This window comes from Salmo salar, unplaced genomic scaffold, assembly GCF_905237065.1.
Source record: "Salmo salar unplaced genomic scaffold, Ssal_v3.1, whole genome shotgun sequence".
NCBI classification, from domain to species: domain Eukaryota; kingdom Metazoa; phylum Chordata; class Actinopteri; order Salmoniformes; family Salmonidae; genus Salmo; species Salmo salar.
The window spans coordinates 356,175-368,733 of NW_025548872.1; the positions used below are offsets into that span (position 1 = coordinate 356,175).

Genomic DNA, 12,559 nt, shown 5'->3' on the forward strand with positions numbered 1-12,559 from the left:
CCAAATCAATAACCAATATGCAAAAACTGTTTGTGATAAATTGAAAACCTAAACATAAAATGTGCTGTATACACAAACATCTGCCACAATAATCATATTACTTGGATTTTTTTTTAAACAAGCACCTTTATAAAACTGCACAAGTAGCAATAAATCACTGATATCGATTAAATCAGGTTGTACGTGCTGTTGAAACTAACACAACTAAAAAACACATGGAAATGGGAGATATATTTCACCTCACTGGTTAGAGGACAACCTGCAGAAGACAGTCAGCTACATTTTGGAGTGATGCATTTAAAGGTAGGGGTCGCTAAACAAAGGAACACAACACTTATTTGTCATCACTCATCGATATCATGTTGAAATCAATTGTGCCGAGAGGAGGGAGATGAGGTTGCACGTCCTGTTAAAACTAACAGCTCAAAAACCACACGGAATCTGGGAATAATGTGTACATCCCTGGTTAGAGGACAATTTGTAGAAAACAGCTAGCTACATTTTGAAGTGTTGCATTGTGATTCCAGTGCGTCACCAACGTGGTGAGTGTAACACAACTCTTTTTTTGTTAGTCACTTTTTGTTAAATCACATAAATAGTAACTCTTCCATTTCAGAGCCTGGATTTTCCCCCTGAGGCTAATATCCATATCATGTTGAAATCAATAGAACAGGGGACAAACGTTTAGGGTTCTACATTGTGACATCATTAAAATACTTCTACTACAATGTTTAAACATTCTACATTGTGACATTAATTCATTGATATCATGAAACAACTCCTTAATGTATTTTCTAATATTTGATCAGAGATCTTTTATCAGATTATCTATGGTCACAGCTAAGAGGTTTCTCTCCTCTGTGTATTCTCTGGTGCACTCTCAGATCTGTAGATTGAACAAAACTCTTCCCACATTGACCACAGCTATAAGGTTTTTCTCCTGTGTGTATTCTCTGGTGTCGAGTCAGACTGCCAGATGCAGCAAAACTCTTTCCACATTGACAACAGCTATAAGATTTCTCTCCTGTGTGTATTCTCTGGTGTAGAGTCAGATGGCTAGATTGAACAAAACTCTTCCCACATTGACCACAGCTATAAGGTTTTTCTCCTGTGTGTGTTCTCTGGTGTCGAGTCAGATGTGCATATTTAACATAACTCTTCCCACATTGACCACAGCTATAAGATTTTTCTCCTGTGTGTATTCTCTGGTGTTTAGTCAGACTGCTAGAGTTAGTAAAACTCTTCCCACATTGACCACAGCTATAAGGTTTCTCTCCTGTGTGTGTTCTCTGGTGTAATGTGAGCTGGCTAGATGTAACAAAACTCTTCCCACATTGAGTACAGCTATAAGGTTTCTCTCCTGTGTGTCTTTTCTGGTGCACTGTCAGATGGCTAGATTGACAAAAACTCTTCCCACATTGATCACAGCTATAAGGTTTCTCTCCTGTGTGTATTCTCTGGTGTTGAGTCAGACTGCTAGATGTAGTAAAACTCTTCCCACATTGATCACAGCTAAAAGGTTTCTCTCCTGTGTGTGTTCTCTGGTGCGTCTTCAAATTCTGTGAAGTTGAGAATCTTTTCCCACAATCTGAACAGTGGAATGGTTTCTCTCCTGTGTGTACTCGCTGGTGTCGAGTCAGACTGCCAGATGCAGCAAAACTCTTTCCACATTGACAACAGCTATAAGATTTCTCTCCTGTGTGTATTCTCTGGTGTAGAGTCAGATGGCTAGATTGAACAAAACTCTTCCCACATTGACCACAGCTATAAGGTTTTTCTCCTGTGTGTGTTCTCTGGTGTCGAGTCAGATGTGCATATTTAACATAACTCTTCCCACATTGACCACAGCTATAAGATTTTTCTCCTGTGTGTATTCTCTGGTGTTTAGTCAGACTGCTAGATTTTTTAAAACTCTTTCCACATTGATCACAGCTATATGGTTTCTCCCCAGTGTGAATTCTTTGATGTATTTTAAGGCCTAGTGAAGAGTTTAATCTTTTCCCACAGTCAGAGCAGCAGTGAGATTTCTCTCCTGTGTGAACTCGCTGGTGTTTCTTGAGGAGTTCTGATCTGGAGAGACTCTTCTCTGCCTCGTCAGCATCATGATGTTGTTGAGGATCCCCAGGATCCCAATAGTCCCGTCTCTCTCCTGTGAGAACAAAGTCAGACAGATGGTTAAAGGTCCACAACAGCAGAAATCCACTGTTTATTTGAGGTAAAAGGTGATGCCCAGAGCATACCCATGAAGTTGTACAACAATTGACGTCTGTTAAAATATTTGACAATTAAGACAGTCAACTTAGCAACAATCATATTTTGTCTTGTTTTCACACTAGTAGTAACTAGAAAAGTTTTTAAAGTTGTTGAAACCCTAAGCAGTGTGCCAGATGACTTTTGGTCTCCAATATTGGCCCCTTTCTGTGTTTGCTAAAATTGCGACACGAGGGCGATGCGCACACAAAAATGATTGCAGAAACACTTCCCTGCTAATGAGGAAACCACTAGTTATGGATGTAGTATATCTGGTAATGAGGAAACCACTAGTTATGGATGTAGTATATCTGGTAATGAGGAAACCACTAGTTATGGATGTAGTATATCTGGTAATGAGGAAACCACTAGTTATGGATGTAGTGTATCTGGTAATGAGGAAACCACTAGTTATGGATGTAGTATATCTGGTAATGAGGAAACCACTAGTTATGGATGTAGTATATCTGGTAATGAGGAAACCGCTAGTTATGGATGTAGTATATCTGGTAATGAGGAAACCACTAGTTATGGATGTAGTATATCTGGTAATGAGGAAACCACTAGTTATGGATGTAGTATATCTGGTAATGAGGAAACCACTAGTTATGGATGTAGTATATCTGGTAATGAGGAAACCACTAGTTATGGATGTAGTATATCTGCCTGGAGCAAAAAATAGTGAGCAAAGATTTTAGTTTTCACAATGTATTCTGAATATTACAGCACAAGATCAGGAGTGCTACTCAAGGAAACTCACATTAAGCTCTGTGTCTATTCACTAATTCACCACCGTGGGGGAAACTCAGGGGAGTTCTCATAGGCTGACAGCAAAAATAGCCTCCATTTACAGGTTGCTTATGAGTGCATTTCACATTAAATATGGATTATAATTGTAAGACTCGCTTGAATCACCTACTTAATATGTTTGTGTTATTGTCGCATATCAACTGATTTATACTTAAAAAACACTTCAACCAGTAAAATGCTCTTTGGCTAGCTTTAACATCAGCCTGACAATGAGGGTTTGTACACTAAGTGTTTAACAAATTGGCCCATAACTTCACCTAACAATAACATAGACCAACTGTAAGACCCATAACTTCACCTAACAATAACATAGACCTACTGTAGGGCCCATAACTTCACCTAACAACAACACAGACCTACTGTAGGACCCATAACTTCACCTAACAACAACATAGACCTACTTCACCTAAGACTATATATAATTTAATATTTCAGGTGAAACATGGAAACTAAAATGTCTTTGTCATGACATTTCATAACCTGATCACCAGATAATTTTGTGAATAATCCCACTAGGCTACTCTGTAATGTGTTGTCATTCTAAATGTCCTGAATAAAGGAAAATAGCTCTGTGTGTTGTACAATAGCCTATCCATCAAGGAACAGTTCTCTACACATTATGAGCTAAGTATCTCTGTGTCCAAACAGACTAACGAGACCCTACTGTAAATCAAGCAGACAATAACACTTTATAAACATACATTTGTTAGGGATGTTGGATCCAACATGGAGAACGGCATAACTGTCTTTACCAGAGTAATGAATGAAGAAGCACTTTGGTTGTTGTTGCATGTCGTGATATTTGTCATGTGACTGTCATTCAGAAAATGATTTCCTGGATCAGCTGATGATAGTTGAACATGTGACTGTAACTAAACAGCTACAGTATTAAGAATTATGTGTAATTATTGAAGAACTGCATTAATGACAGTATCCATTTGGGTGTCAATAATGTTAAGGTGACTCTCGGTTAGAACCACTGGATTTAGCAAACTCTGAAATGATTTAGGATTTTTGTGCCCATGAAAACTGTTTTCCCAGCGTAACACAAGGAGACACTAAATGTTACGTAAGTAGAGAGCATTTCAGAGATCTGAATACAAAAAACTGTCCTAACAGGACAATAACCTAAACCACAAGGCCAAATCTACACTGGAGGAGCTTACCAAGATGACATTGAATGTTCCTGAGTGGCCTAGTTACAGTTTGGACTTAAATCGTCTTGAAAGTCAATGGCAAGACCAGAAAATGGCTTGTGTCCCTGTTTTATAAGATAGTACTCACTGTATTTACTGGTGTTAATCAGATCAATGTCCCTGTTTTATAAGATAGTACTCACTGTATTTACTGGTGTTAATCAGATCAATGTCCCTGTTTTATTAGATAGTACTCACTGTATTTACTGGTGTTAACCAGATCAATGTCCCTGTTTTATTAGATAGTACTCACTGTATTTACTGGTGTTAATCAGATCAATGTCCCTGTTTTATTAGATAGTACTCACTGTATTTACTGGTGTTAATCAGATCAATGTCCCTGTTTTATTAGATAGTACTCACTGTATTTACTGGTGTTAATCAGATCAATGTCCCTGTTTTATTAGATAGTACTCACTGTATTTACTGGTGTTAATCAGATCAATGTCCCTGTTTTATTAGATAGTACTCACTGTATTTACTGGTGTTAATCAGATCAATGTCCCTGTTTTATTAGATAGTACTCACTGTATTTACTGGTGTTAATCAGATCAATGTCCCTGTTTTATTAGATAGTACTCACTGTATTTACTGGTGTTAATTAGATCAATGTCCCTGTTTTATTAGATAGTACTCACTGTATTTACTGGTGTTAATCAGATCAATGTCCCTGTTTTATTAGATAGTACTCACTGTATTTACTGGTGTTAATCAGATCAATGTCCCTGTTTTATTAGATAGTACTCACTGTATTTACTGGTGTTAATCAGATCAATGTCCCTGTTTTATTAGATAGTACTCACTGTATTTACTGGTGTTAATCAGATCAATGTCCCTGTTTTATAAGATAGTACTCACTGTATTTACTGGTGTTAATCAGATCAATGTCCCTGTTTTATTAGATAGTACTCACTGTATTTACTGGTGTTAATCAGATCTCCAGTCTTCTCTTCTTCGTCCTCCTCTAATGTGACAGTAATCTCCCCCTCTTCATCCTTCATTCCAAAAACGTCTTCATCTTCTTTCACTTCATCCTCCACTCTAAAAACTGCATCTTCCTCCTCTTCTTTTACTGTAACATCCTCCTCCTCTTTCACTCTGAAGGCGTCTTCCTCTTCTTTCTCTGTCACGTCTTTCTCTTCTTCTTTCACTGTAACAGCCTCACCCTCTACTTGTTTTTGTATTGAAACAGCCTCCTCTTCCTCCTCCTCTTTCACGAGAGCGTCTTTTTCCGTCCAGCAGACCTCCGCTTCTTTATCAGGAGGAGAGTAGCTTAGTGAACTCATGGTCGGGGATAATAGCTAGTTAGCATTAGCGACTAGACTAGTGCTAACTTAACCAGCCAGCTAGCTGACTTACAACGTAAATATTACATAAAATGGAGTACTATGTTTAAATCACAGTGGCAATTAAACCACGAAATTGTCTTAAGAACTTGAATGTTCAGACTTTGTCAGCTAGCGAGCTACCGAGGTGGCTGCAGTTGTTGAAGAAGCGTTCCGTCCACTAGATTATACGTCACACTAGAAACATCGCCTGAAAGACACATATCGCCATCTGCTGTCTGGAGGGAGGAAACGCAGTTGAGGAGGGAAAACTATTTTTATTCTTCATTGAATTATAATATTATAAAGCAGTTTAGGGAAACGTTTTTTTCCTCTCCATTAAATATTAATATTATATCAACACGTACAAAGAGCAACAAGTGTTGTTTGATTAGTTAAGATTTTTTTATGAGAATTTTAAACAAACTCTACATCTACTCCACATCTGTATTTCTGATTCAGTCAAATAACTAGATATCAAAATAAGCACCTAGTTATTGATACCCTTGATAAAGATGAGCTAAAATGACTGTATGAAATAAATAAATAAACTTTACCCACTACCAGGATATTTTAGCCCAAAACCTGGTTACCTCTCTGCTAGGAGGCTGAAACTTGGCCATAAGTGGATCTTCCAGCAAGACACATCAACATCCACAAAGAAATGGTTATTTGGGCACAAAAATCAACATTTTCAATGGCCATCTCAGTCTTCAGACTTGAACTCCATTGAAAACCTGTGGTTTGAATTGAACAGGGCAGTCCATAAGACAGACTAAATAAATCAAGGACCTGGAGAGATTCTGTATGGAGGAATGGTCTAAGATACCACCCAATGTGTTCTCTAATCTCATAAAACATTTCAGTGTCATTATCCTCCCAAGGGGAGAGTGCTGGAGTATTGAAAACATGGGTAGCAATAATTCAGACCCCTGCCTTTTGAGAATTACATGTTAAACTAAATCTCTTTCTCTGAGCAATTGTATTAGTATAAAATAATATAATTTCCCTTTTTTTGGTGTAACAATACATCATGTAGATGTATATAATGAACAGACTAGGTCTATACTGCTCCTACATGGTGTAACAATACATCATGTAGATGTATATAATGAACAGACTAGGTCTATACTGCTCCTACATGGTGTAACAATACATCATGTAGATGTACAGTGGGGGAAAAAGTATTTGATCCCCTGCTGATTTTGTACATTTGCCCACTTACAAAGAAATAATCAGTCTATAATTTTAATAGTAGGTTTATTTGAGCAGTGAGAGACAGAATAACAACAAGAGTGCTCCTAACTGTAGAGGATTATTCCAGTGCAGTACATGTGTAAAGGGTGTTGAGGGATAATCCCAGTGCAGTACATGTGTAAAGGGTGTTGAGGGATAATCCCAGTGCAGTACATGTGTAAAGGGTGTTGAGGGATATTTCCAGTGCAGTACATGTGTAAAGGGTGTAGTGGGATTATTCCAGTGCAGTACATGTGTAAAGGGTGTAAAAGGATATTTCCAGTGCAGTACATGTGTAAAGGGTGTTGAGGGATATTTCCAGTGCAGTACATGTGTAGAGGGATAATTCCAGTGCAGTACATGTGTAAAGGGTGTTGAGGGATAATTCTAGTGCAGTACATGTGTAAAGGGTGTTGAGGGATAATCCCAGTGCAGTACATGTGTAAAGGGTGTTGAGGGATAATCCCAGTGCAGTACATGTGTAAAGGGATAATCCCAGTGCAGTACATGTGTAAAGGGTGTTGAGGGATAATTCCAGTGCAGTACATGTGTAAAGGGTGTTGGGGGATATTTCCAGTACAGTACATGTGTAAAGGGTGTAAAAGGATTATTCCAGTGCAGTACATGTGTAAAGGGATTATTCCACTGCAGTACATGTGTAAGGGGATTATTCCAGTGCAGTACATGTGTAAGGTGATTATTCCAGTGCAGTACATGTGTAAGGGGATTATTCCAGTGCAGTACATGTGTAGAGGGATTATTCCAGTGCAGTACATGTGTAAAGGGTGTAGAGGGATAATCCCAGTGCAGTACATGTGTAAAGGGTGTTGAGGGATAGTTCCAGTACAGTACATGTGTAAAGGGTGTTGAGGGATCATTCCAGTGCACCGGTTATTGACTGCAGACTTAAAATGCTGAAAACAGGTCCCTAGTGGAATGACAACAACATGGCTGCTTGTTAAAGAAGAGATGTAGAGAGAGACAGAGATAACCATATACATTGCACATGGACCGTAAGAGGTCCTGAATGTATTGAAATGCCTGGGCTCGCAGGGGATGTGTTAATTCATAACCCATCATATATACCTGTTAATTCATAACCCATCATTTATACCTATTAGTTCATAACCCATCATTTATAACCCATCATTTATACCTGTTAATTCATAACCCATCATTTATACCTGTTAATTCATAACCCATCATTTATACCTGTTAGTTCATAACCCATCATTTATAACCCATCATTTATACCTGTTAATTCATAACCCATCATTTATACCTGTTAGTTCATAACCCATCATTTATACCTGTTAGTTCATAACCCATCATTTATACCTGTTTATTCATAACCCATAATTTATACCTATTAGTTCATAACCCATCATTTATAACCCATCATTTATACCTGTTAGTTCATAACCCATCATTTATACCTGTTAATTCATAACCCATCATTTATACCTGTTAGTTCATAACCCATCATTTATACCTGTTAATTCATAACCCATCATTTATACCTGTTAATTCATAACCCATCATTTATACCTGTTAGTTCATAATCCATCATTTATACCTGTTAATTCAGGGGCGGTTCAGGCAGGCTGGCACGCTCCCTGACCTAACTTGGCAGGAACTAATGGGGATCCATAATAAACCCCAGGAAGAGTAGCTGCTGCCTTGACAGGAACTAATGGGGATCCATAATCAATACAAATACTTGTATCAATATATTTGTGTCTCTTTACTCTTGGATTCTAAAATGCTAATTAGCATCAAAGTAGACGACATGCAAGACTACAAATCCCTGCAAGCTCCTGCATGTCATCTCTAGCCAGCACCTTTCACAGAACAGTTCACTGAATTGTCCATTGAAATACATTTTGACACTTGAATCATTGCTACATTAAGGCCTGATTGGTGGAGTGCTGTAGAGATGGTTGTCCTTCTCGAAGGTTCTCCCTTCTCCACAGAGGAACTCTGGAGCTCTGTCAGAGTGAACATCGGGTTCTTGGTCACCTCCTTGACCAAGGCCCTTCTCCCCGATTTCTCAGTTTGGCCAGGCGGCCAGCTCTAGGAAAAGTCTTGGTGGTTCCAAACTTCTTCCATATAAGAATGATGGAGGCCACTGTGTTCTTGGGGACCTTCAATGCTGCAGACATTTTTTGCTACCTTTCCCCAGATCTGTGCCTCGACACAATCCTGTCTCAGATCTCTATGGACAATTCCTTTGACCTCATGGCTTGGTTTTTGCTCTGACATGCACTGTAAACTGTGGGACCTTATATAGACAGGTGTGTGCCTTTCCAAATCATGTCTAATCAATTGAATTTACCACAAGTCGACTCCAATCAAGTTGTACAAACATCTCAAGGATGATCAATGGAATCAGGATGCATCTGAGCTCAATTTTGAGTCTCATTGCAAAGGGTCTGAATACTTAAGTTAATCAATTTGCAAAAATGTCAAACTGTTTTTGGTTTGTCATTATGGGGTATTTTGTGTAGATTGATGAGGGGGGAAAATTATACAATTTTAGAATAAGGCTGTAACGTAACAAAATGTTGAAAAAGTGAAGGGGTCGGAATACTTAACGAATGCTCTGTATATCACTGGCAGGGCTTTCTACCTCTGGCAGTGTTTTCTACCGCTGGGAGTGTTTTCTACCACTGGCAGTTTTGTACACAGTCATGTGATACGTGGTATAGAAAAGTCCAATCTTAGGAGAGTACATGGAGAGTACACGCACTATACAGTGTGTCTGCAGGTGTCTATCTGTCAAAACCACTGATACAGGAGCCCCTCCACCCTCTGGTGGGATGGATCATGTCTACAGAGAAACCTAGATTCAAATACTTAGATGTGTGTGTATTGGGTCTATGTTGTGAAATAGTTAGATATTACTTGATAGATATTACTGCACTGTCGCAGCTAGAAAGACAAGCATTTCGCTACACCCACAATAACATCTGCTAAACACGTGATGTAACCAATAAAATGTGATTTGATTTGAAATAAACGTCCTATTTAACAAAGGTGCTTTTGGCTGGAGTCAAAATGACTCCAAAGGATTTGAATTAAAAGTAAATTTTGACACAGAAACACTAAACCATGATTTATATATATTAAAAACAAGTTGTTTGACAAAGTCATTAAAAATTGGAATAATTGAATGAACCACATTTTGGCTATGATAAAAGATATGCCTCTGGGGTCAAAATGATCCATGTCAGAAGTATGGTTCAATGAAAATATGTAGTGGGTGTAAAGTTTGTATTAAATTCTCACTCATTAAAAACGAATCAATCAACACATGCTTCTCTTTGAACGACTTAATGTAATATTAATATTTTATGAAATAAATGAAAAATAAACGTTTGGTTCCTCAACTGCGTTGCCCAGTCCAGTCAGCAGATGGCGATGTGCGTCTTTTAGGTTCAGGCGATGCTGCCAGTGTGACGTATAATCTAGTGGACGGGACGCTCCTTCAACAACAACAGCTAGTCAGACACCTCGGTAGCTTTCTAGCAAACATAGCTACAACATTCACGCTCTTTACACTGTTTTGGTGTATATTAGTCGCTGTGTATTAAACACACTTCTGTCGTATGTACTTGTTGGCCCATTTAATGATATATTTACGTTGTTTGTCAGCTAGCTGGTTTGCTAAGTTAGCTTAGAACTAGGCTAGTCGCTAATGCTAGCTAGCTAACATCCCCGACCATGAGTTCACTAAGCTTCTCTCCTCCTGTTAAAGAAGAGGAGGTCTGCTGGATGGAGAAAGAAACTCTAGTGAAAGAGGAGGAGGAAGAGAAAGATGTTACAATACAAAAACAAGTAGAGGGGTGAAGCTGTTACAGTGAAAGAAGAGAAAGACGTTTCAGTGAAAGAAGAGGACGACTCTTTTAGAGTGAAAGAGGAGGAGGATGTTACATTAAAAGAAGAGGCGGAAGAGAAAGAGGAGGATGCAGTTTTTGGAGTGAAAGAGGAGGAGGGGGAAATGACTGTCACATTGGAGGAAGAAGAGGAGGTTGGAGATCTGTTTAACACCAGTAAGTACCGTCTCTGCAGTCGTTGAACCAATATGCAGTAAAGGGGTTCTACACTTTAATGTTGTTCTGTAGGAATGGCTGAAGCTACACTGTAACGTGTAGAACATCAAGAGTGGACCATCAACAAAACGTTAACAATTGATCAAATGCATCCAATGACAATGCCTGAAATACTGTAGTCCTCAATATCTCCTATTAGATTAGCCCAATATGTTCTCTTAAAGGGGCAATCAGCAGTTGTTACATCCATTTTGGGACTTATACATTAATGATATGTACCCATCTGTTTCTTGAAGAAATCACTTATAAATGCCTCATGAGCTTAGTTCAACTGTCGTACCCCATCAGAACCCAAAATATAAGCTTTTATTTACTCCAATGTTTGTCAGTAAATATAAACAAACACTGTATATCCTCAAAACATGGTTAAAACTAGAATGTTGATATCATGGATGGTTACATTTCTCCAGCTCCATCCCTCAGCTTGTTACCGAAACGGGCAGGGAGTTCGCTTTGTTATTGTTTCTACTGCTGATTGCTGCCCCGTTACTCCTCAAGGTCCAAGGACTGTATGTTATTTTCAGAGGTAGACTGGCTCTGTTCAGGTAAAATAGTCAAATAATCCATCTAAATGTGAATCGATTCTCAATTGCGATACGTTTCTAGAAACATAAATCGCTGTACTTTCATATCAATTCAGAATAATTTCACACAATACTTAAATATCACATCAAAATTATTTGAAATAATACTTTCATATCACATCAATTATTTCAAATACTTTCACATCAAAATTATTTCAAATAATACTTTCATATCACATCAAAATTATTTAAAATACTTTCACATCAAAATAATTTCACACAATACTTTCATATCACATCAAAATAGGTAACCAGTCACGATGCCCCAAACATTGAATGCAAGTCAATTTATAACATTTTTGACATGTGTTTTTCTGGATTTTTTTGTTATTCTGTCTCTCACTGTTCAAATAAACCTACCATTAAAATTATAGACTGATCATTTCTTTGTCAGTGGGCAAATGTACAAAATCAGCAGGGGATCAAATACTTTTTTCCCTCACTGTAACTCCCAATCACGGCCAGTTATGACACAGCCTGGACTCGAACCAGGGTGTCTGTAGTGACGCCTCAAGCACTGAGATACAGTATTTTAGACCGCTGCACCACTCAGGGGCCCCAACATCATGTTCTAGTGCTGTCCCCAACTAAAATACATCTTGGTCAACCAAGAGTCATCTGTTCTTTCTACCAATCGATTGGTTGAAATGTTATGTATATTTTTCCATATATAGACACAACCCATGTGTTTTAATAAAATCAACTATATGTACTGAACTGGTCTGATGCTTTAAGCACACTGTTTGACCAAATAATTAAGACACACAAATGACTCGAGGGATGACTCGAACCTTTTCCATTTCGAGTGGCAATTTATCTGACCATTTCTACTGATCTGGTGCCAGTTAGGATTTTCATATGCACATTTTCATGGAAGATTTTAAAATCATTGTCTGTGATTAATCTACATTCTATCTAAATCTAAAAGAAAATTATACAAATCTAAAAGTAACTTTTATTGCCAACTATGTAAAAATAACCTACATAAAGCCAACAAATAAAAACATTGCAGCCTGCAGGTAGAAAATATCCTATAAATCACATTT

General features: G+C 38.1%; 1 protein-coding gene across 1 annotated transcript; it reads right to left on the minus strand.

Moving 5' to 3' along the window:
- Positions 1-630: 630 nt before the first annotated feature.
- Positions 631-12,313, minus strand: LOC123733394 (zinc finger protein 2 homolog). Its single transcript, XM_045712803.1, has 2 exons — positions 12,305-12,313; positions 631-1,829 (listed from the first exon to the last, which is right to left on the minus strand). Exons 1-2 carry the CDS (start codon positions 12,311-12,313, stop codon positions 825-827), a joined length of 1,014 nt encoding a protein of 337 aa, XP_045568759.1. The 3' UTR covers positions 631-824.
- Between the last annotated feature and the right edge of the window lie 246 nt (positions 12,314-12,559).